Source organism: Xiphophorus couchianus, chromosome 11, assembly GCF_001444195.1.
Source record: "Xiphophorus couchianus chromosome 11, X_couchianus-1.0, whole genome shotgun sequence".
Classification (NCBI taxonomy): domain Eukaryota; kingdom Metazoa; phylum Chordata; class Actinopteri; order Cyprinodontiformes; family Poeciliidae; genus Xiphophorus; species Xiphophorus couchianus.
This window is the reverse complement of record NC_040238.1, coordinates 24,151,070-24,176,025: the sequence shown is the minus strand read 5'-3', so window position 1 is coordinate 24,176,025 and position 24,956 is coordinate 24,151,070. Positions and strand designations below refer to the sequence as shown.

The following is a 24,956-nucleotide window of genomic DNA, read 5'->3' as shown; positions in this document are numbered from 1 at the left end:
TCTCCACAAAATGTTTGTTTGTCAAAATCATACCTGTATATTTTATCCTATTTGGATTAAATATTAAATTATAACTAGGCAAAAAAAAATGCTCAAATGTATCTCTGAAAAACCAAAATTATCACCTTTTATTTGCGTAACACTAGGAAACTTCGACTAGAGCCTCACAGCCAAAGAAGTGACTGAACAAAAAGGTCTGGAGCACGTATAATTTGTAACTGTGTCAGCCGGAGCCGAAGGTGGCGATTGTTGCTCCGATTGCTGTGCTTTCATGCCCTTTATGCAGGCCTGCCTCTGCCTCATGGCTAGAGGAAGTCGAGTAGATGGAGCAAGCTGTGAAATCTGCAGGCCTGATCTGACTGCAGTAGATTTAGCTTGTCTGGCTGTGATGAAAATGGGACCTGTATAAAGGGCACACAGCAGGAGAGGCAGGATCAGCACCTTGGTGATCAGCACAACGCCATGATGGATTTTGGGGCGTCTTTGCACCGCTCACATTCAAAATCAGCTCGTTGACATGCACATCACAAGACATTTTAATAAAAAATACAACATTTCATCTAGGATTAAGCAAAACTTGCTACAGCATGCCTAAAGGTAATTTTTTAATAGAGTTATTGATGTCAAACACAGAAAGACCCTCAATATTTTCCTTGCTACTGTTGATATTGCTTGAATGTTTCTTTTGAAACTGTGTTTACAACAACGCAAACACTGCAAGTCAGTTAGGGCATCAGTTCAAGCTTTTCTCTGTTCAACAATATGTTTGAGTTGGAAAGCCTTGTTGCTCGTATCATTCAGGCTGAGCAACCATGTTTAACTCTTCAGATTTACAGGAGGCTCATCTCGGTAGACTGAGGCGGCCTCCTCCTCCTCCAAGAACCCTCCATGAAAATGTCTCTCCAGCTCCTCCCTGTGGAAAAACAAGGAAATATTACAAGATCTGGATTTATGTACAGTCTTGGAGACTTTTTCTTTTTTGAACAACCTCTGTTAAACCCTCTGGAAGGGCTATCCAAATCAGGCTGCTGGCTCAGATCACAGCATCCTGGATCCTCACTGATGTTGACCAGGTTGGTGTTCCATTTGTTCCAGTTCATTTCCTCGACCCTAAGGAGACAAGGCGACGCATGCTTCCCTTATTTCCAGCTGTGCAACACCTGAGTTAGCTTTAAGTAGCTTGAAACTTTGTGAACTGTGCATCAGTTGACCCTGAACACACAGCTGAATTTTCTGTTAATTACATGCAGCACTAAACCTTTGTCTCAGCTCTCTGATTAGTTCTTGCTGAGGTTTCCCAATTATTCAGCTGCTCAGAAGATGAGTCAGTAGAATCAGGAGTTTTGCTTCACAGGGTAAGAAATGTCCAAAAAAATATATTAAACTGCATACAGTTGAAACCAGACATACTTTTATATTTAGCCAAATGTTACCTGTTCAGTCCTCCAGGTTAAAGATTACTCCTTTTAACTCACTCTCTTTTTGCCGCAATGCTAAATGTTAGTACTTTAACATATTATTTACTTAAAAATCTAACTTAGTAAAGAGTAATTCAGTATGTTAAATCAACAAACAATTGAATTGGTTCATATCTGATCCAGAACTGGTTGGCAAAATAACCTAAACTAGGTTTTTATATTTTATTTACTTTCTGTTACCTCTGTTTGTTTATTTTTTTATTTATCTACTTCTTATCCATGTACTTCTGGAAATAATTGCTGGGATTTTGTTTGTGTGTCTTGTTTTCTCCTTGGTTCTTGCTTGTTCCGTCGTTTATTAATTTGTGTTTATTCTCCAATGTACTGTCTCAAGTATGACTTGAATGTCTATGTATGGTGCTCATTGTTGCTCAAGAGTCAGCAAGACAATGACTCGCCAAACCACATCACCTGTATCTAGAGCTGGGACAGATGAATGCCAACCAGGCTAGTTAAATGTGGATGGTGGATGGTAAAGAATCAGGTTTTGCAAATCTCAAACTATAAATATAGGTTTCACAGCCCTTTGTGTGTTTGAGTAGCTGAAATAAACATAAAGAGGCCTACCTGAAACACCTCCGACGATCGTCTCCAATAGCGGTACAGAGTTTCCTCTCCACCCCAGAGCGAAAACTCTTCTTCAGACAGCAGGGTAGCCGCCTCTCCATGTCCATGATTGTGACAGCCCTCTGGGGACGACAGCAACCCATGTAACTACTGCTCTCTTCAATAAATACCAAAAGGAATGCCAGTCACTCACCTGCAGCCTCCAAATGCTGGCGCTCTCCGTGGTGATCTTTTCCACTGTGCGGCTCATTAGGGCTATAAGCATGTTGAGGAGCAAGATGTAGGTGAGAATGATGTAGCCGATAAGGAGGACGTAGAAGACCTCCATGTACTGGTACTCCTGGGTGAACTCCATGTCGCCCATGCCGATGGTGAACTTGAAGAGCTGCAGGGTAGTGTAGGAGATGTTTCTGTAGCTGGGCGTGAAACACTCTGTGTCGGGTTTGGAGGTAGCAAAAAATCCTTGCCTCCCTTTTCCCGTTCTGTTTTCAGGAGGAGGTTGTATGAGCAGTGTGACGACGGCTGTAACAGGAGACAAAATGTAATTTTATGTCAATCAGGGGTGAAAATACAGACAAGCCCGGAGTTGTTAACTCTCAACTTACTCGGGATAAGATAAAATACCTGCTGAGAATCCAAAGAGGAAAACAATATAAACAAAAAGAAAGCGCAGGATATCGCTGAGGATCATCTGCGAAGAAATCAGGTATTAGATGGCAAACTGTCCACTGTAATGTAAGTTGCAGCTCATTGATATAGCTACCTTCTGTATCATGACACTGTAGATGCCCATGTGTTTGTCGCCCCTGGAGTAGTACAGCATGTTCACCCAGCTGAGAGCCAGAGAGATCACCAGGAAGCCCAGGTACTCCTGCCTCCCCGCCCAGTACAGAACAGTGGCGACCAGGAACAGTAAGCCCTGCGCGAAGCTAACGACAGCATGGATGTTAGATTGACTCAGTGCATGTGACCCAAGTTTACTTGTAGTCACTACTGTCTTTGCAGAAATAGTCATATCTAGTGAACTGTTTCAAATATTGACTTGTTACAACCACAAACCTGTAACAAAACCATTCAATTTCTTTGGATTTTATATGATAAAACAATACAGATAGATATATACCTTTGTGTAGGAAGAAAGATTTTAAAAAATGAGGTCATTCTCTCAGGAGAAGAGTGTATACTTGCCTCATTTTCAATTATTTTGGTTTGGAAACATTATTTCATTTCCCTTTGAATTCATAATTATTAGCTGCTGTGCTTTTGTTTGGCATAATACAAAATTCTAGTAAATTCCTCAAAATGTCAGAGAGTATGTGTGTTAGACACTGTAGAAATAAAGTAATGGTAGAAAAATCTACTCACAAGAGAATCTCATAATATCCATCAATCAGCAGTGTCTGCATCTTTGGGCTCTTCCTCTTCATTTCTATAATCTGGGGATTTTGACAATCAGAGGTTTTATTAACTTAAACTGCCACAAGATGGCAACATAAACCACTGGGTGAAAATGTGGCTCACATACCCCTGTGACAAAGAAATAGCAGTTTGCTAGTAAAGTCAGCAGCTGGCCTGAAACATACAGGTAATCCCAGGCGTCCTCAGGGATAAACGGAAGCTGTGGGACACAGAGGAGACATTAGTTCAGGTCCGTCTCAGGTTCTGTTAATCACTGTTTAAATCTGTTTACCTGTGTAGCATCTTTTTTATTGTAGGCTACAACAGTGAAGATGATCAGGTACACAAGGTAGACCAGGAAGTTGAAAAAAAACATTCCACGTCCAAACTTCTTCCACTTATCCTCCAGGAGGCAGCTGAGCGGCTCCTTCTCCAGCATCTCGTGGCGGTTCTGAGAAGAGACACGACCTTGTGACCTTAATGGCAGCTTAAGGTTTTTCTGAGTTTGCCTGCAAAGCTGGGACTCACGGGAATTTCACTGCCATAGATTAGAATTTCCAGAACAGAGTTGTTCTCGTATGAGTCCACAGAGGTCAGGTCATACAGAGAACTGTGGACGGGTCCATAAGCCCACTCAGTGAATTTACGGGACAAGTGCTTGAAGTGATTCACCTGGAATTCCCTTTGTAGGATGTGAGAAAATACCTGTAGACAAATAAAAGAAAGGAAGTTATAAACAGTCTGTGACAGTTCAGACTCACCTGGTTAGAGACAAATGGATTCTATTCTAGTCACAACTGAGGGCTCCAACCATATTAGTCTTATTTCTTTTTAAAGTTACTCTGGGTTTGCATTTACCCCAATCTTGCCATTCTTGGCAGCCAGTTTGAGAGGTGTGAGTTCATCATTGTTCTCTTTCTCCTCCAGCTTTATCTTGGGATGCAGTCGGGCATTGGTCTTTAGGATGCGATCATAAATGGCCGTTACGAATTCTGTGTTCTCCTTCGAGTTATCGGCCACCAACACCAGGGCGTGCAGCACTGTGTTGCCGTGAGAGTCAGCCATCTTGGCGTCCGCTGGAAACTCATTCTCCATTAAGTAGCTCACTATGTCAGACTGGTTTGTGCAGGCTGCTAGAGACAGGGGCAGCTCACCTATAATGGAATAATTAAACAACATGAATCACAACACATACTGTGCTACCTTTACAAACACAAGATGCCAGAAAACTGAGCTTTTGCCACCATGAGACTGTCCTACTGGCTGAGTATTGCATAACTATGGAAAACACAACTTCAGAACTCTTATATTAGCCATTGCAGTCCAAACAGTAAGTGTGATGTTAATGTTTGCGCACACTGATTTTGTGACGACAATATATACTGTGGAGCCCTAATAGTTATATCATTTGAGAAATTAAATGTAAATATATCCAAATTCTAGTGATGGTGTAGAAATTATTTCCAGCCAGTGTGTAGTGGAGAAAATGTAAGTAAAATCACACTTGTGCAGCTAACTACTGTTATCTGTTAGCTAGCAAGCTAAGTATTTAGGTTGAAACTAAATATTTAGCTAGCAAGCTGAATATTTAGTTTACAAACTATTAGCAAGCATTTAGCTTCAAGCTAAATATTTGTCCCCGAGGTAGCACTCAGCTAAATATTTAAGCTAATATAAAAATTCACGTGCCGATAGCCGGAAGTGGACAATAAAAATAAAAGCTGAGTTTTGTGAACCTCCTTATGAACACCTGCTGATGATTAATGTTAACGTCTGTTGAAATTAAAACTGCTCGTCCTTTGTTTTAAGCTGAAATGTACAAAAATAGATAGATAGAGAAAAGAAACGATGACGAAGAGGTGACGGGAAGTAATTCAGTCTCGCCAGCTACAAAGAGGTTCGTATGACCGAGTTCATTAAATCTACATATTACATAAGTAGGTATTACAAATTTAGCTTGCTAATTAAATATTTTTGTTTTAAACGGTGACATTTATAAATGAATGAATGAATAAGATGGTGAAAATATGACTTTGAAATATGAGACTGCATTACTTTTCTCTTAACGGCTGTTAATTTGCTGTTGATTTTTGCCTGCGTCACTTTAATTTTACAAACGACAACCCTTATTACCTTACTACTTATTAGAAAATGTGAAAGAAGTATGGTTTTGTGACTTTATACCTTGTCAAAGACATATTCAACGAGTTTAAAAGATTTAAATTGTCCGAAGTGCAAATAAAATGTGCAAAAAACCCCAAACTATGTTAAGTTTTGAGGCCATGGTTGACGAGAAATTCTGATTCCCAGGAACATTTCTAATAAATGTTCTTATGTCGAATCTGGACATTCTAACACATGTAAAAATAAAACTCCTTCAAGTCACTATAGACCAGGGGTCTCAAACTCCAGTCCTCGAGGGCTGCAAACCTACAGTTTTTAGATGTGCCACAAGTACAAAACACTGGAATGAAATGGCTTAATTACCTCCTCCTTGTGTAGATAAATTCTCCAAAGCCTTGCTAATGACCTAATTATTCTGTTCAGGTGTGGTGCAGCAGAGGCACATCTAAAAGTTGCAGGACTGTGGCTCTCGAGGACTGGAGTTTGAGACCCCTGCTATAGACATTTTGAGGTAATAAATATGGTTTTGTTGTTTATTTTGATGACTTAATGTTAATTTGGAATAGATTTTGGCAACGCCTGTCTTAATAAAAATCTGTTTCAAGCAGTGTGAAATCACCTAGCATGACTTAATACCCACCAATAAGACATTTAGAATGGTCTTCCGGCTGAATCCTTTTGTTAAATTTGTTACATAGAAACTTTGGTCAGAACTGCTGTGTTTTTTAGGTAAATCCAAAACCTTTGTCAGAAGCAAATCAGTGTGCTATGAGAAAAAAGACTTACCAAAGTAGAAGTTGGGACCATCATGAGGCTGAAAAAACTTCCCACAGGCTTTGGCATGAACATCTGCACCTTTGCTGAGCAGCAGCTTTACATAGGACATACTCCTCCTCTCAATGGCTATATGTAGAGCAGTTTGACCTATAAGAAGTCATAGCAAAACACATATTTCATTATTTTGTTATTGTTTAAAAAAGGACATTATTGAAAAACAGTGGAACATGGAAAAAGAGAGCAGACTGACATGTTTAAGCTTTTATTCAGAAGAAAGTTGACCTTTATAGTAGCTATCGGTGAATGCGGCGTTCACAAACTCTTTTATGTCGCCGATCCTCTCTGAAACGCTGACCAGCTCCTCTATGGTTTCGTTCTTGCCATCTTTGAGGTGCAGCAGAGCTTTCATCAGGGCGGTTTTACCGTACGACTGATCTGTAGATGTGACCGCATGTTGAGGGAGTCAGAACACAGATCTGCTGTTTGGGACACCTGCTGGGTTATGGCTACCTTACACACTTACACAGAGAGTCAGAGAGTTTCTTCATGTTCTGATTCAAGTACTGGTATAGGCCATCCAATTTGTTGACGTCCCTGCTGGCCACTGCTTCAAACAGACGCTCAATGGTGAAAGTGGAGCTGTCTCTCTTTGGCCGTGATGCCTCACCTTGAATCTCTCTGGAAACAAAAGTTGTTGCATATCTCAGGGTTTACTGTGGATCAAGCAGTTTTTTAGTCCATTGTAATCAGTAATAAGTGGCTTGACAGCTCACAGTACCCATGTGGTGATGTAATGGTAAATTAAAGCAGAATCTACAGTTAGGGCCAGAAATATTTGGACAGTGACACAAGTTTTGTTATTTTAGCTGTTTACAAAAACATGTTCGGAAATACAATTATATATATAATATGGGCTGAAAGTGCACACTCCCAGCTGCAATATGAGAGTTTCCACATCCAAATTGGAGAAAGGGTTTAGGAATCATAGCTCTGTAATGCATAGCCTCCTCTTTTTCAAGGGACCAAAAGTAATTGGACAATGGACTCTAAGGGCTGTAATTAACTCAGAAGGTGTCTCCCTCGTTAACCTGTAATCAATTAAGTAGTTAAAAGGTCTGGGGTTGATTCCAGGTTTGTGGTTTTGCATTTGGAAGCTGTTGCTATGACCAGACAACATGCGGTCAAAGGAACTCTCAATTGAGGTGAAGCAGAACATCCTGAGGCTGAAAAAAAAGAAAAAATCCATCAGAGAGATAGCAGACATGCTTGGAGTAGCAAAATCAACAGTCGGGTACATTCTGAGAAAAAAGGAATTCACTGGTGAGCTTGGGAACTCAAAAAGGCCTGGGCGTCCACGGAAGACAACCGTGGTGGATGATCGCCGCATACTTTATTTGGTGAAGAAGAACCCGTTCACAACATCAACTGAAGTCCAGAACACTCTCAGGGAAGTAGGTGTATCTGTCTCTAAGTCAACAGTAAAGAGAAGACTCCATGAAAGTAAATACAAAGGGTTCACATCTAGATGCAAACCATTCATCAATTCCAAAAATAGACAGGCCAGAGTTAAATTTGCCGAAAAACACCTCAAGAAGCCAGCCCAGTTCTGGAAAAGTATTCTATGGACAGATGAGACAAAGATCAACCTGTACCAGAATGATGGGAAGAAAAAAGTTTGGAGAAGAAAGGGAATGGCACATGATCCAAGGCACACCACATCCTCTGTAAAACATGGTGGAGGCAACGTGATGGCATGGGCATGCATGGCTTTCAATGGCACTGGGTCACTTGTGTTTATTGATGACATAACAGCAGACAAGAGTAGCCGGATGAATTCTGAAGTGTACCGGGATATACTTTCAGCCCAGATTCAGCCAAATGCTGCAAAGTTGATCGGACGGCGCTTCACAGTACAGATGGACAATGACCCCAAGCATACAGCCAAAGCTACCCAGGAGTTCATGAGTGCAAAAAAGTGGAACATTCTGCAATGGCCAAGTCAATCACCAGATCTTAACCCAATTGAGCATGCATTTCACTTGCTCAAATCCAGACTTCAGACGGAAAGACCCACAAACAAGCAAGACCTGAAGGCTGCGGCTGTAAAGGCCTGGCAAAGCATTAAGAAGGAGGAAACCCAGTGTTTGGTGATGTCCATGGGTTCCAGACTTAAGGCAGTGATTGCCTCCAAAGGATTCGCAACAAAATATTGAAAAAAAACTATTTTGTTTGGGTTCTGTTTATTTGTCCAATTACTTTTGAGCTCCTAAAATGTGGAGTGTTTGTAAAGAAATGTGTACAATTCCTACATTTTCTATCAGATATTTTTGTTCAACCCTTTAAATTAAACGTTACAATCTGCACTTGAATGCTATTGTAGAGGTTTCATTTCAAATCCAATGCGGTGGCTTGCAGAGCCCAACTCGCGACAATTGTGTTACTGTCCAAATATTTCTGGCCCTAACTGTATGTCTGTGTGCAGAGACTCACTTATCAAAGTTGAGATTGAATCGGATTTGAGGCTTGACCGGCTCCATTTCCTCCTGGTAGTCGGTGTCCATGGGGGCCTTAGGGGCCTCCTTGCTCAACCCTAAAGCAGAAGCCAAGCCATCCTTCTTTGGTGCCTTTTGCTTCCGTTTCTCCTCCTCCGTTCTGTCATCTGCCTCCAGACGGAAATCAAAAAGCTCTGATTTCCTCATCTTTACATAAAACTCTGGTAATCTGGAATGAAACATGACAAGTGTTTTAACGTTCAGTTGGTCTCAAAGGGAACAAAAGTATAATCATTTTTGGGTAAATACCTCCTAAATACTATGAAGGAGGTATTTACCCAAACAGATCTGTCAGTCTCTTTGACTACATGGTCATGATGTCTTTTCTTGACTACTGTTGGGTTTTAACGATAGCTTTCTGGTTAGAAAGGTAACCACTCTTGGCCTGTGTAGTTCAATTACCAGTTGGTTATAGTTTTGAGACAGAACAAATCCAGGTTTACTCAGCTGGTTGTAGATTGGGGTTCCACAAAACTGCTGTCTCAGTCCCTTGCTTTATTTACTTATAACAAATATTAAGTAGGATGCAGTGAAATCCATATAATTATGGTGTCATGATAATGGGAATGAATAGGATTAAACTCAAAGAGGTTATTAATAGGGGTACATCGATAAATCGGCCAAGATTTTCCTTTATTTTGGGAGATTGGTGATTGTTGGATATTTAGTGTGAAGCTGCTCTTATCCATTGATCTTATCTGCCTCGTCAAAGGTCTTAAAATCAACTGTGGAGAATTTATCTGTTCTCCATGCTGAGTTCTTGGTGTGTGAGGTTGAAGAAGAGTCAGTGAGTTTAATTTATGAATTCTATTTATTAATACCGAAATACAGCTGGTCCATTTCTCATGCTACTTTTAGGAGTTAGCAGGACAAAATAGCAACAAGCAACACTTGGTAACTTCCTTTGTTAGCCTGTCTATGCTATGCCCTAAAGAGGGCATTCCCTAGTGCAGGGGTGTCAAACTCATTTTTGTTTTGGGCCAAATAAAGATCATGAGTGCTCTTAAAGGGCCGGTTGTGCCAGAATGTATTGATAAAACCTGTTCACAAACTGATAAAATATCAATGAGTTCTTAAAATTAAATAATATTATTGAATATCTTTTCAGTCCCTCCAGGATTTTGTGATTTTTTTGCAATAAAAAGTGTTTGTGGTAGTAATTTGGAAATATTTGCTCTTATTTATGACGATAAATGTGACTTTTTATCACTCGTATTGATAATAGACTATAATCTGACATCAATTAAGGCTGTGGCAGCTGTTTAGTACAAGTAAGAAAGGTTTTGACAATTTTTGAGAAAAATCTACAATAAACTCCCAACTATTAGCTGAGAAAAGTGCTGGGATTTGTTGACTTTGTGAATTTCCACAATAATTCTGAAGAAACTGGAGGGACTGATTAATATAATTTGGCAGTAAATGAATAAAAACGGAATTAATTTGGTTGATAACATAATATTTAAGCACATTCAGTGTTTGGTCTAGAATCTTGAGGGCCACATAAAAACCTACTGCGGGCTGGATTTGGCCCACGGGCCTTGAGTTTGACAAATGTGCCCTAGTGCGTCAAATCCTTTAACTGTAGCTTTGAGGGCATTTCCTAACATGTTAATTGTTTTAGCTTTAGCTTTGCAACTAGCTAAAAGAGATAGAGGAAAAACACAGAATTATTTAATCTCAACACAACCAGAAAGGTTTGACTGACAGGTCATGTCTGCAGGTTTGCAATAGTCACCCCACTGCTGACAACTCAGCAAGTTTCTTGCTATATGTAGCAACATTTCAGACGAAAAAAATAAATCTGTATCATACAAAATTGGAAACAGCAGGTCAGGCTTTTTAAAGGTCGTAATTGGCGATTGGACAGAAAACTGCAATCAGTTCACCCCTAGACATTTAGGATTTTTGAAAGCCAAAAATGCATTTTCAGCTGAAATTGTAAATCCATTAAAATGTCTTGGTATCTTAATCTAATCCCATCATTTAGTATTCTGTGCTTGAAAAAGAAATCCAGTCATTTGCCATTACTTTAGCTAACAAACGTCTTGCCGCAACTATCATGATAGAAAAGTAAATGCACAGATAATCTTTTCTCTTATCTCCTTTCGGGGAAGCACTTAGGAGATGATGATTCCTGAACCTCAAGCTTTAAAGACACTGTTCACTCCACTGCAGTCAAATTCAAAGAGAGGTTCTTAGATAATCTTAATGCTTTATTTAAATTGATGGTAGCTGATTTATTTATATGTTGTCTAATTGTGTTATAGGTAAGAGTTTATATGCCATTTTCCACTAGGTTTAGAAATCCTTTAGTAATCTCAATGGGTAATTTATCTTAAGCATATTTGTTTGTAGTTTATTTTTTATATAACTTTAACTGTTTACCGTATTATTTACAAGCTATGAAAGGCATTTCGTTGTACTTTAAGTAGCCAGCATTTAGTGCATCGGGAAACTTTACTCTTTTATTTCAGAGGCCTGTCAGATGTGTAAAACAGGATAAATGTAGCTTTTATTTCATAACATTTCCTACAGATAAGGGGGATCTTTGAGCATTGCTCTTTGCACAATCTCTCCAGATGGTCTACCAGCGTTTCCCAATTCCGGTCCTCAGGCCTCCCTGCTCTGCATGTTTTAGATGTGCCTCTATTCCAGAGCAGCTGATTCAAATGATTGCATGACCATCAAGTGCTGCAGAAACCTGTTGATCACCCATATATTCAATCCAGGTGTGTAGCAGAAGGGAAACACCTAAAACATGCAGGGCAGGGAGGCCTGAGGACCGGAATTGGGAAACGTCGGTCTAGACTTTCTGCTTCTTCTCTTATTCTATCCAAACTTCAGCTCACCTCACTCAGTTACTGACGGTGGTTACAGCTGTGGGCAGGAAGGGTGCGCCAAAGCCAGGTTTCTTCTCTACTGAAGAAACCTCAGAGGTTATATTACAGTCTCTGAATGCTCAGTGTTGTACGTTATGATCTTTGTTTTATCTGCCCGACAAATGATGGCAGCCTATATTTCGCTCTCAATAACAGACCTCTTCTATGTTCACAGCGTCTTACTGTAAACATAGAAAGACCTAAGCTTCTTCAGGAAGTACAGTCTGCTCTGTCCCTTAATGTAGGTTTTCACTACAACTTCCATCAACTTCACTTCTTATACCATGAAGAAACAGTGTTTACTGCCAATAGAAAGCTTGATCTAAGTCACATTGGTTCCAGATAAACCCCCACTGGAGCTTTACATTTTGAATATGTCAGATCTTTCTTCAAAAAGGCTTTTTAATCTCAATGAGACATTTCTCTGTCCAGAATAAATAAAGGATATGATTTGTGATGAGCTCTGAAAGGCTTTTTTATCCTGATACCATTTGGGAGGAAGATTGTTTTATATGTCTTGGAGTCATTGCGATTTTGGAAACTATTTGATTTCTCGTGTCTTCACGTCTTTCCGACTATCCAAAGCGGCATTATTTGTCACTGTTCCAGATATTTTTACCCATTGCCACGACTGTAAATATGGGTGAGCTTATTTTCCTGTGGCATTTTCTTGATTGAACAAACTCTGCCTCATCTGGATGGCATGTTCTCTTGTCTTTCCCATTTATCTTTCCCACAAACAAGGAATTGATAACTGACTAAAAGTTAAATAAAAGTTAAAAACTCTGATCTATGTAGATGGTAAAGTGCACCTTGAAAAATGCTTGAGTTGAATTTATTAATCTGAATTTTAATTAACTGAAAAATATTAAAGGGGAATTTGTTCCACCACTAAATAAATGTGCACAAATTAACAGTTTGATATTTTAACTCTATATGTCCATTAATTTATTTGAAGTTTTTTTTAGCACGTCTTTACCAGTGATTGATTGATTGAAAGCAGTCAAGAGAAGAAATCTCAAAACATTTCGATCACATTTGGACATGTAACCCTTCTCTCTACTAGATCAATTACATGGCAAACCAGTTTCCTGTAACCAATGAGGAACAGATCACTGAGCATGTTTAAATCCAGTGTGAATCATGTTTACCACAAAGTTTCACATCTCTGGCCTTTAAATACACTCATATTTCTTTCGGACATGTGATCTTTCCTTCCTGGTGACAAACAAAGCTGTTTATTTAGAAGATTTCCATGGCAGCAGTTACACACAGATCACTTGATCTGACAACTATTTGCTTCTCCGGGGTCAAATCGAATTCCTTAACAACAGAATTTATTAAAGAATCCATTCAACAAACACAAGATGTGAGATATTCTCCCAGAGTTCAGTTCATCACCATAAATCAGACAGCTCAGGAAGCCAGGGGAGGTTACAGACATCATCGGTGGCTCCTTGTTCTCCTTTCCGAGAATAATGGGAAATCACATGTTTGGACCCCCACCATATGATTATTACACATCAGCACAGCAACAAAAAAAAGAGGAAAACAGAAGTAGGTTCATTTTATTTTAGCCTTGTCTGAGTTGTGAAATCATCCAGTCATATCACCAATACAAAGAAAACACTCTTCCATAAACATTTTTTTTTTGTGGTTGGGAGTCTGTGCAAGAGCACGCTCCGCATGTCTGAATTTCCTGTAATATTAGAGGATGTATTGATTCCTGCAGCTCAGAAACATGAGATAAGCACTGCAAAAGCACAAAATAACATTGGAAGCTAATAAACATGTCATGAAAACAATAGGTCACCATCCCTGCAGCACTCCTATAACCTCTAAATACAATTTAAAGATTGTTCTTTAATAAATATTACAATGGAAAGAAATGTGTAACTTAACTCACCAGAATAATCCTGATGGTCCTGTTTAGTAAAATAAAAAAAATCAGACACCAGTCCGCTGTCCGGCTGAGATCAGGGCGTGTGAATCCTGCATCATAAGATGCTCACTTAACAAGAAGGCTATAAGAGGAAAGGAGAGCCTGAGTGGGTAACCAAGCCCACAGCAGATCCTACACATTACCGAGGCTCAGAGTGCTTAAAAGGCTGGTGCATTGACCATCAGTCCTTCCAAGAACATAATGCAACATCAAAAGGACTCAACATGTACATGTACAGTATGTGCCGCTCAGACTGCAGGCAAATCGTCTGATGGAAACATAAATTGACTTAATGATGACTTCAGCAGATTTCCTCCTGCGTAAAAAGCTTCTACTTAGTGAACTGAAAAATGTCCATCAATGATACTTTCAAATATATTGAAAAGTAAATATCCTCATGTTTTTAAAATAAATAAATAAAAATCCCAAGAGACACTTACTTGCCCTTCAGGGTCCGAGGATGTTTGTCTGGTTTTCTGGCATTTGAGGATCACCTTTCTTGTCTTGTTCTTGTTAGCTGATGAAGTCGCTGCAGAGCTTCCTGTGTGCGACTCTTTGCGCTTTCATTTCAGTTTTTAGCTTGTGTGTGTGTGTGTGTGTGTGTGTGTGTGTGTGTGTGTGTGTGTGTGCGTTGGTGTATGTGATTTAGCAGGACATTTTGTCAGAATACACACAACACTAGAAGGACATTTTGAATTAACAGGACAGGAGCGGTGTCCTGCTAATTCTGACAAAAATCTAAAAACGTAGAAAGGTTTCTATTGGTCCATAAACCCCAAAAAGGCAAAAAAAAAGGAGATGTCCGCTTAATACACATAAACCTGATTTTGTGTATAATCTGTGTATCACCACAGTGCCCCCTATGGCAGGTTTGTGTAATAGCAATACCTCATGAATATTCACACAAGGTCTTATTCTGATTGGTTGTCTGCCGGAAGGTCCTGCTAATGATTACACTGTCCTTCTAATTCATGTGTCGCTATTTACACTGGGGATAAGTTGGCAATATGATTACTCTGTGCTATAAGAGTGAATATTTTATAAAGGTCAGGATCTTTTCCTTAGCTGTGTTTATTTTTAGTTTCTGTCTCTCTGAGTCTCCGTGTTGTCCTGTCTCCCCTTGATTGTTCCCAGGTGTTTCTTGTCTCCTTGATTACCCTCTGTGTATTTAACCCCACCTATGTTCTTTGTTCCTCGTCGGGTCTTTGTCGTGTTTGTCCAGTACCTGTTGTCACTATCTGCGAGCTTCTGCATCCGCTCCTTTGTGCTGCCTGGACTTTGTATGTTTTTGGATTTCTGGACTTCTTTCATTATTAAACCATCTTATTCATCTTACCCTGGGTCTGCTGCCTCTGCCTCACCACCCAAATCATGACAAACCCAACCTTTTGTCCAACCTTGGAATGTATGTGGCACCTAAAAATATACAGAAATTAATATATATTTTGATCAAATATTGTTTATTTAAAACATTATGGTTAATAAATGTGTGAAATAAGTGCATGGATAAAAAGAAATATGAACCATAAGACAGCCATTTTTTCACCAAACTATTTTTGCACTCCACTAATAACATTTTGTTGATTCTGGTCTGCTCTGCGTCCCCAAAACCAAGCATTTTGAAGCAGAATTTATGTCTAGACTTTGACTTTGCCATTCTAACACATAAATATGTTTTGATTTAAACCATTCCATTATAGATCTGGCTTTATGTTTAGGGTCATTGTCCTGCTGGAAGGTGAACCTCCACCACAGCCTCAAGTCTTTTGCAGACTCCAGCAGGTTTTCTTCCAAAATTGCCCTGTATTTGGCTCAATCCATCTTACAATCTTTCCTGTCCCTGAAGAAAAGAAGCACCACCAGAGCATGATGCTGCCACCACCATGTTTGTTAGTGGGGAAGGTGTGTTCAGAGTGATGTACAGTGTCCGTTCTCTGCCACAAATAGTGCTTTGTATTTTTGCCAAAAAGTTCAATTTTGGTCTTGTCTTATCATTTTTGCTGTATCGCAACATGGCTTCTGGCGAACTGCAAATGGGACTTCTTATGGTTTTCTTTATATAATGGCTTTTTTATTGCCACTCTTCCAGAAAACCACATTTGTGCAGTGCATGACTAATAGTTGTACTGTGAACAGATTCCCCCATCTGAGGTGTGGATATCTCTGCATTTGGTCCAGAGCCACCATGGACCTCTTGGTTGCATCTCTGATCAGTGCTCTTCTTATTCAGCCTGTAAGTTTAGGTGGATGGCCTTGTCTTGGTAGGTTCACAGCTGTGCCATGCTCTTTCCATTTCCAGATTATTTGTGGAACAGTACTCTGTGAGATATTCAAAGCTTGGAAAACATGTTTATAGCCTAAGCCTGCTTTAAGCTTCCCCACAACTTTATCCCTGACCTGTCTGATGTGTTCCTTGGACTTGATGATGCTGTTTGCTCCTAAATATTCTCTTAACCAACCTTTGAGGCAGTCATAGAGGAGTTGAATTTTTACTAAGATTAGATTACACACAGGTGGACTCTATTTAGTCATTAGTAGTCATCAGGCAACTTCTGAAGGCAATTGGTTGCACTTAGGGAAAGGGGGTTGAACACTTTTGCACACTGCACTTTTCAGCTTTCATTTGTAAAAAATGTTTTGAATCATGTATAGTTTTGTCTCTACTTCACAAATGTATACCACTTTGTGTTTGTCTTTCCCATAGAATTCTGTAAAAATATGTTTGCGGTTGTAATGTGACAAAATAGAAAGGTTCAAGGGCTATGGACACTTATGCAAGCCACTGTACCTACAATAAGTAAGGCAAGTCCAATGAGAGAAACAAGGTCCAGACAATCAACAGCTATGCATTCACAGTTATCATATAGCCTGCTGGGATGATAAGATGGAAAAGGGAGGAAATTCAGTCCACTGATATAAGAATACAAAAGCTGCTGATGATGCATGGAAAATTGTGCTGCTCAGGTTGTAGCACATTGGAGTAGTTCTGTTCTTTCATTGATAATTTTACTTTTAAACTTTCATTCCTGCCTTTCTGGGGGAAAAATAGCTTTTGTTTGGACAGTTCCTTCTTGTTTTGGATACTGTGTATTTGGACTGATTTTTGGAAATATTTTTCATATTTGTTATGATGCACAACCATAACAACAGGGTGTTTTACAACAAAGAGTAAACAATACTACCAATGGACAGAAAGACTTAGACTGAAACACAGCACAGAGGTAGTATTCATGGTGGCACATAAGCAGGTGCCTAGCACCAGAGCAATAGCGGCCCTCTATAATACCAAGCAAGATCTTGGGTGCATGATATGCAGAGTCCCCTGAGACAATCTAGTATCTAAATCCAGGATGTAAGATGGTAACATGAAAAGAATACATGGAATGCCACAACCAAGTACCCGGAATAGTGTAAAGAAACATCTGAAGGGAATGTAACCTTGAACACACCTCGATAAAATCGAAAATGCCACATATGGTGGTAGAAAATGAACAAACTAAGATCGTGTGGGACTTCCAGATACAGAAAGACAAATGGGAAAAGTAAACCAACTGGACATGGTGATCACTGAGCAGCAGAGCAAAGCAGTTGTAATGATAAAGCTATCCCAAATTATCAGAAGGGACAGAAAAAACTAGAGAAATACCAAAGGCTCATAAAAAGCATCATCCTCCTGGAACCTGAGAAAAACATTTTCCATATAAGTGGATGACTTATTTTGGGCTGTCTAGTCCACAATACTAAATTTTGCTCTACATGGGGTCTGGTGTCTGCATGTTAGGTCATTATTTTATGACTTAGTGGTGGTGGAAGATTATAACACATTACAGGCTAGACCCAAGATGTTCAGTGTTTATTGTTGTGGTGTAAGTTTACAAAAGTTAGCAACTGTAGAGATTTACAAAGGCGCTAAATATGGTGATTTAAAATGAATAAATATTTTTCTGAAAAAAAAAATGATGTCCACATATCATGTAGAAAGATAATTCTTTGTTTTTGGAATCATTAGGTCCCAATCAGCCCAAATATCGAAGACGAATTAATAATGCATGCCATGCATGATAGGAGGTTAAAAGAGTGAGGAAGGTGATGGCAACAGTAGTGCCTTTGGCCACTGAAACCCTCAGGGTGATAACCCCTAAACTGGAAGAGTGGCTCAAACAAATACCTAGAAATAAATTGGAATGCATGATGCAGAGAAGCACACCCTTGGGAACTGCTAATATACCGTGAAGACCACTCAGACTCCAAGGCCTGTGGTAGAGGACCCAAGCTTTTTTTAATTTAATTTCCCTTTTAGGATCAATAAAGTATTTTTGAATTTGAAAGAAGGGATAACTATTCATGGAGTAATACAGAATTACAAATATAAAAATAAAAAGCATTTATTTAAATAATATTTAAAGTGCCAAAAATATGATTACTTATGTTACTGTTAGCACAAAACTTTAAAAATTGATATTTTGTCATTATCTCAATGTTGCTACTCTGCCTACATGCAGATTAGGTAGTCTAATTTGTCTGTAGGCAGGTACAACAGACAACCATTTTCTGCTGGTGTTGTGTCTGTCATTAGACAACAGTTTTTGTTTTTATGATATAAACTGAACTGCACTGCTGCTGAAATATGCTATACAAGTAAACTTGATTAATTGATTGAACAGAAATGATTAAAAGAAGTGACTTTCCTTTTAAATGATGAAACATTGCTGGTGGGAGATACCATCTGACTGCTGCCTCCTAATTAAATAAAAATGTATGATAAACTATTTAACTTTGAAATATTGAAGGAAAGTTACAAAATATTACTCAAATAAATTAATTTTCTTGTTCCTGAAAAAAATCAAACCTTGTATGCTTCCAAAACAAAATGGATTTCTCCTTTTGTTGTACCCCTCCTCCTCTATCAACGTGGTACAGTCCGTCAAGACCAGGTGCAAGCAATTAGTGCTAATAGAACTTCTTTTGCTTGGAGGAAGAGGTAAGACTCATACAGACTCTCTTACGATATGTAACATTGTAATTCTGAAGAATGTTGTAGGTTACTTGATGTTTGGATACACCAAAGCATCTGATTTGCTGCAGTTTAGCTAGTTCTTACCAACCATCTTAGTCAGCGTACCAGAGTTTAAAGGGAAGGTGACTCACTCCAGAATTAGACAAAACTGTATTTGGTCATTTTCTGTGTATCAGTGAGTGATATTCTTTCACAGGCACAAATTATCTAGGTAATAATCATTAGTATTAAGATAATGTTTTAATATTTGAAGGTATTGAGAACTTGTCAATAGAAAGTCAATTATGTAATACTGTGTACTTCAATACAGCATTTTCTCATACAATAGCATCAAATCATATTGTGTACAGCAGAGGTGTCAAACTCAAGTTCTTGAGGGCTTGTGTCCAGCAACTTTTAGATGTGTCTGTGATGCCACACGGCTGGATCAAATGGGGTGGTTATCAGCAGGTCATCAACTTGACTGCACTTAGAAGCTAATTCAGTCATATAATTCAGGTATTTTGGACCAGAGGAACATCTAAAAGTTGCAGTACACTGGCCCTCGATGCCTGGAGTTTGACACCCCTGGTGTACAGTGTCATGTTGTTACTCAACAGCACGTTACTCTGATCTTTGCAGGAGATGTCAGCAACAAGGTCTCAGAGAGCAAAAAGAAATCCCAAACATGATGCCAGTTATTATTGCTCCTTAGGTGAAGATAAAGAGGGATTTGATGAAAATACATTAATTCATTTAAAGGTGAGTTGTGACTTTATTATGCACATGATTCCAGAGTTTATTGAAGGATTGCTTTTTTCTTTAATCTTGCGTTTTGACATTTAAACTATTTTTATACCGCACATTATTAACATATATATATATATATATATGTAAAGGAGGACTGAGTTTTGAAATTACAAGTACAAAAGAATGAGTGACATTTAGAAGCACCATTCTGTTGACAAACAAATGTTTATGTAATCACAGAAAGACATCAAATTAGATCAATTAAGTGATTTTGAAAAATGTTAATCGCATTTGCTACTGTTTGAAAGATCTGCATTGTTTAAAGTTTATTCTACTTTACTCCTTATGTTTACCTACAGGTCGGGGTGTGTTCAGTTGCCGGTGCTTTCAAAAAGGAGATTCTTATTGAGTACAGAGGGGAAGTCATAAGTAGAAAGGAACAAGAAAACCGATTGAAAATTTACCATGATGCACTCAAGGCTTTTATGTTTGATTTCAAGTTCAATGGACAACAGCTTTGGTATGTGACTGTTTTAAGGTTGTTTTTTATTTTATATTTAAACAAAGTGATGTAAACATTTTCAGCTTCATCAGTAAAAGTAGTTTTAGTTGGTGGAGGAATATTCTTCCGACATGCAAACATGCAAAATCCTTTCCCTTGCATGGTATAATTATTCTTATTGCTTACTTAATATTTTAGTGTTGATGCTGCCAGAGAGGATGGATCATTGGGGAGGCTGGTAAATGATGAAGAGATGAACCCAAACAGCAAATTGAAAGTTACAAGGGTGGATGGAAGACCTCATCTTTGTTTATTTGCACTCAAAGATATTGGTCCTGGGGAAGAAATCACTTATATTTATGGTGATTCTGACTGGCCATGGAGAAGAAAGGTATTGATAAGAGTGAAAATTCTATCACAAGTCATTTTACTAGCATTGAAGACATTTTTGAAGGATATGTCATGTTGTAGTACAGAGTTTCATTATAGTTGAAAACAAGAAGTGATTAGCAGTGCCTAAAAAAACAGATTTTGGAGAAAGACTTAATCAGACCAATATTTCAACTTGGTTCAGTGCTATCCAAAATGCTAGAAACTGTCATATGTAAATTAATTTATTCTAACCTTATATTTATGAACATTTTATAGCAGGAGATATATTTTGCAGTGTCAATACACAAAGGTTCTGGTTAACAATCAGCTGGACAGGTTCATTCAGTAGTAGGTTTAGAAGTACGGACTCATTCAGTGTACATCCCTTCATTTCAGATTTCCAAAGATGAACTGTGTCAGGCTGTTGACGTGGACGCATGCGGATCCTGTTCAACTAACCCTCCAGAGGTAATTTTGGTTTGAAACGACCAACATATTTTCTAAAATAAAGTGATTGAAATGATATTTAGTACTGTTCAAACACACAGGACTTGTGTAATACTTGACATGTAAGCTGCATAAAACGGGAGGACTGAGGTTTGAAATTACAAGTACAGAAGAATTGAAAGTTGCATTTAGAAGCGCCCATACACACAGGTCCTGTGTAATACTCAACATGTAAGGTACCAGAATAAGGAGGACTTAGTTTCGAAATTACAAGTACAAAAGACTGAAAGTTAAATGTAGAAGCGCCCATACACACAGGTCCTGTGTAATGCTCAACATGTAATGTGCTGGAATAAGGAGGACTGTTTTCTACATTGGGAACAAACTCATATTCAGTGAGTGTTCTTTACATTTCAGATTTCCAAAGATGAAAGGTGTCAGGCTGGTGACGTGGATACATGCGGATCCTGTTCAACCAACCCTCCAGAGGTAATTTTGGTGTCCAACAACCAACTTATTTTCTAAAATTAAGTCATTGAAAGGATATTAAGTACTGTTCAAACACACAGGTGTTGTCTAGTATTTGATATGTAAGCTGCATAAAAAGGGAGGACTGAGGTTTGAAATTACAAGTACAAAAGAATGAATGTTACATGTAGAAACGCCCATACACACAGGTCCTGTGTAATACTCATCATGTAAGGTGCCAGAATAAGGAGGACTGAGGTTTGAAATTACAAGTACAGAAGAATGAAAGTGACATGTAGAAACGCCCATACACAGAGGTCCTGTGTAATACTCAACATGTAATGTGGCTGAATAAGGAGGACTATTTTCTACATTGGGAACAAACTCTCATTCAGCAAGTGTTCTTTACATTTCAGATTTCCATAGAAGAACCGTGTCAGGCTGGTCATGTGGATGCGTACAGATCCTGTTCAACCAACCCTCCAGAGGTAATTTTGGTCTCCAACAACCAACTTATTTTCTAAAATAAAGTCATTGAAACAATATTAAGTTCTGTGCAAACCCATAGGTCTTGTGTAATACTTGATATGTAAGTTGCCTAAAAAGGGAGGACAGAGATTTGAAATTACAAGTACATAAGAATAAAAGTTACATGTGAAAACACCCATACACACAGGTCCTGTGTAATACTCAACATGTAATGTGCTGGAATAGTGAGGACTGTTTTCTACATTGGGAACAAACTCACATTCAGTGAGTGTTCTTTACTTTTCAGATTTCCAAAGATGAGCTGTGTCAGGCTGGTGAGGTAGATGCATGCAGAACCTGTTCAACCAACCCTGCAGAGGTAATTTTGGTCTCCAACGACCAACTTATTTTCTAAAATAAAGTAATTGAAACGATATTAAGTGCTGTTCAAACACATAGGTCTTGTGTAATACTTGACATGTAAGCTGCCTAAAAAGGGAGGACAGAGGTTTGAAATTACAAGTACATAAGAATGAAAGTGACATGTAGAAACGCCCATACACACAGGTCCTGTGTAATACTCAAATGTAAGGTCCCGGAATAAGGAGGACTGTTTTCTACATTGGGAACAAACTCACAATTAGTGAGTGGTCTTTACATTTCAGATTTTCAAAAATGAACTATATCAGGCTGGTGACGTGGATGCATGCAGATCCTGTTTAACCAACCCTCCAGTGGTACTATTGGTCTCCAACGACCAACTTATTTTCTAAAATGAAGTCATTGAAATTATATTAACTACTGTTCAAACGCACAGGTCTTGTGTAATAGTCATCATGTAAGGTGGTGATATCAGGAGGACTGAGTTTTGAAATTGCAAGTACAAAAGAATGAAAGTTACATGTAGAAGTGCACAGACACACAGGTCCTGTGTAATATTCAACATGTAATGTGCAGGAATTAGGAGGACTGTTTTCTACATTGGGAACAGACTTACTGTACATTAAGCAAGTGTTCTTTACTTTTCAGTTGATTAACCCCATAAAGGAGTGTTTTGGACTTCACAGTTTAAGGAACCTACCTACAACAAATAAATGCTCATCCAGACCATTATTTTTTTATATGTTCTTCTTTTCAGCACAAAGTAAACACAGAGATGGTAAGGGGAAAGAACTCAACAGAAAACTAAAACGGAAGGACATAGAGCCCCGCAGAAAAATGAACACAAATAAAAATTCTGGTAAGTCACCACACCTACACAAGTCAAGAAACACCAATCTACTTAAGCTCAAAAGCACAACTGAAGCATGGTCAAAAGTAATGATCCACACCACTGAAAGGCAATAGGATGACCATGCACATACCATATAAAACTGTACCTTGTATTAAAATGATAAACTTTCACATAGTCAATGTTCAGATGCTAGAAAATCTAATTTAGTGATGAGTAATGGGACTGTTTATACTACTTTCTCTATGCCAATCTTAATCTGAAATACATTCACATAGTTATATTTTTTCAAAGTAGCAAAGCACCACAAAACTGTAATAAGCAAAGTAATTGGAATATATCTTTAAATTTTGTTAATTTTAAGATATTCACCAAATTTAAGATGTTAAATTTGGTTAATCTCTGGTTTAAGGAAATCAGAGATATCAATCAATGGGCCTTTGCTGATGCTGCACCTGTACAGAAATGTATTTTGGTGGAATCAGTGAGATGGTTCTGAGTGGGATCTCTTTCACTGGAAAAAAGACTCGGAACCAGCATGAGAAGGAAGAACAAGTCTTTTGGCTTTGGATGGTTCTTCACCAGCTGCTGAGGCCTGTTTGTCAAACAAATGCAATTTTAGATTATGAAAAATATTTGTTTTTCCAGAATTCAGTCAAATAATCAGTCATACATACCAAGCAACCATACCAAGTGTTAACAGCAGTATAAGCTGTTTGGCATTTGCAGAAATTAATTTTCATCGGTGCAACCTACATGCTCATTTCTGTAGCTTGTCCCACTAATGTAAGTTCTTTATGAATGCTCATTTGAAAAGGGGAATAAACAGGCATTACATAATTTATAACAAAGAAAAATTAACAATTGGAGTTGGTTTTTAATAATGAATTATTTGTCTTTTTTCTAGCATCTCTGGAAAGTGCTAGGAGAGCAAAAAAGCATCCATGGTCTCCCGTAGAGGTTGCTGCGGTCATGAGGCACTTTGGTGAACACATCAAGAAAGGACAACTGGCCACTATGATAGAATGCCAGCAATGCAAAAAGGCTGAGGATCCTGCTCTAGCTAGTTGTGATATCCAAAACATAAGAGATTTTGTGAGAAATCAGGGTGTAACATTGAAAGTACTTTCAATAAATTAATCCAGTATTTCTACTGATACTATGAGTAAGTTCATCTTGTTCACACAATTTGTTTTATCTTTTTGATTTAACAATAGACCTGTAATTCATTTAATTTTGGCATTCACAGATTTTCCTTTATGTTCACAAATAGAATTGTTGCTCTAGTTCTTAGAGCAGAAGGTGCTGTAAATGCAGTCCACTTTCTGCGTAGTTATATTCCATATTTCCATGTTTGGACTTAATACAAATACATTTCATGTTTGTGTATGCCGTGGTCCTGATAAATAAAGTTGGCCCTGACAATTACTGTTGGTGTCATGGGCGGAGCCAAGCACCTCATTATCGTTTGTCCTTTTAATACAGCATTGCGTCAGGTTCTTGTATTTTGAGTTCTGATGTGTGTATCTAAATTTTCAAGTGAGATCTATGTTGTGTAACTCAAACAAGATTTTTGACAACTTAGTAGGTCTTCCTAGCACAAGTGGAAAGGGGTGACTGTTTAGTGTTGCAAAAAACTGGTTTGAAAAAAGTGCCCCTCTAATCCACCAAAACCAGTATGTGTGTGTGTGTGTGTGTTGTCAAAGCTGCTCTGGTCCTGTGACTCTTTGTGGTTTGAGAGCTGCCAACCAGCGTCACTTAGGTTAGTCTTCATGAATAATGTTGACTTCCTTTTCTTTAACGGTTAAATTGTGCACAGACCATGAAAGCATATTGGAAGCATAAGATGGTGCAACTACTGTGCCACTTCCAAACAAACTACCCAAGATCATTTGTTTGTGAGGAGCATAGTTTTTTTTTAAACACATAACATTCGGTGGAGTTATGAGAAATTGATAGATATTGAGACCAAATCGACTGATAGCAATCAGTCACCTCTTTAACC

General features: G+C 38.5%; 2 protein-coding genes across 3 annotated transcripts; one reads left to right on the top strand and one right to left on the bottom strand.

Moving 5' to 3' along the window:
• Window positions 1-105: 105 nt before the first annotated feature.
• trpv1 (transient receptor potential cation channel, subfamily V, member 1) lies at window positions 106-9,094 on the bottom strand. Its single transcript, XM_028031547.1, has 15 exons — window positions 8,835-9,094; window positions 6,868-7,022; window positions 6,627-6,779; window positions 6,354-6,491; window positions 4,302-4,597; window positions 3,972-4,148; window positions 3,736-3,894; window positions 3,571-3,663; window positions 3,411-3,481; window positions 2,809-2,974; window positions 2,670-2,736; window positions 2,239-2,567; window positions 2,046-2,167; window positions 989-1,110; window positions 106-913 (listed from the first exon to the last, which is right to left on the bottom strand). Exons 1-15 carry the CDS (start codon window positions 9,077-9,079, stop codon window positions 831-833), a joined length of 2,376 nt encoding a protein of 791 aa, XP_027887348.1. The 5' UTR covers window positions 9,080-9,094; the 3' UTR covers window positions 106-830.
• A 9,259-nt stretch (window positions 9,095-18,353) lies between these two features.
• On the top strand, window positions 18,354-24,409 carry LOC114152558 (histone-lysine N-methyltransferase PR-Set7-like). 2 transcript variants are annotated; one of them, XM_028030483.1, is made up of 9 exons: window positions 18,354-19,475; window positions 19,823-19,983; window positions 20,164-20,356; window positions 20,734-20,805; window positions 21,202-21,273; window positions 21,669-21,740; window positions 22,028-22,099; window positions 22,859-22,960; window positions 23,859-24,409. In XM_028030483.1, exons 1-8 carry the CDS (start codon window positions 19,359-19,361, stop codon window positions 22,907-22,909), a joined length of 810 nt encoding a protein of 269 aa, XP_027886284.1. In that variant the 5' UTR covers window positions 18,354-19,358; the 3' UTR covers window positions 22,910-22,960; window positions 23,859-24,409. The 2 variants fall into 2 exon arrangements, with proteins under 2 accessions (XP_027886284.1, XP_027886285.1); XM_028030484.1 differs by lacking the exon at window positions 21,669-21,740.
• Window positions 24,410-24,956: the final 547 nt, after the last annotated feature.

Excerpts from the sequence above, each read along its gene's own strand:
- trpv1 (XM_028031547.1), bottom strand. The coding sequence starts at position 9,079 with ATGTTTCATTCCAGATTACCAGAGTTTTATGTAAAGATGAGGAAATCA. Across the intron at positions 4,598-6,353 it reads TGGTCCCAACTTCTACTTTG|GTGAGCTGCCCCTGTCTCTA; the intron begins GTAAGTCTTTTT and ends ATTCCATTATAG. Across the intron at positions 3,482-3,570 it reads GCTATTTCTTTGTCACAGGG|ATTATAGAAATGAAGAGGAA; the intron begins GTATGTGAGCCA and ends CAAAATCCCCAG.
- LOC114152558 (XM_028030483.1), top strand. The coding sequence starts at position 19,359 with ATGTCAGCAACAAGGTCTCAGAGAGCAAAAAGAAATCCCAAACATGAT. Across the intron at positions 19,984-20,163 it reads TTCAATGGACAACAGCTTTG|TGTTGATGCTGCCAGAGAGG; the intron begins GTATGTGACTGT and ends TTAATATTTTAG. Across the intron at positions 22,100-22,858 it reads GTTCAACCAACCCTGCAGAG|CACAAAGTAAACACAGAGAT; the intron begins GTAATTTTGGTC and ends TCTTCTTTTCAG.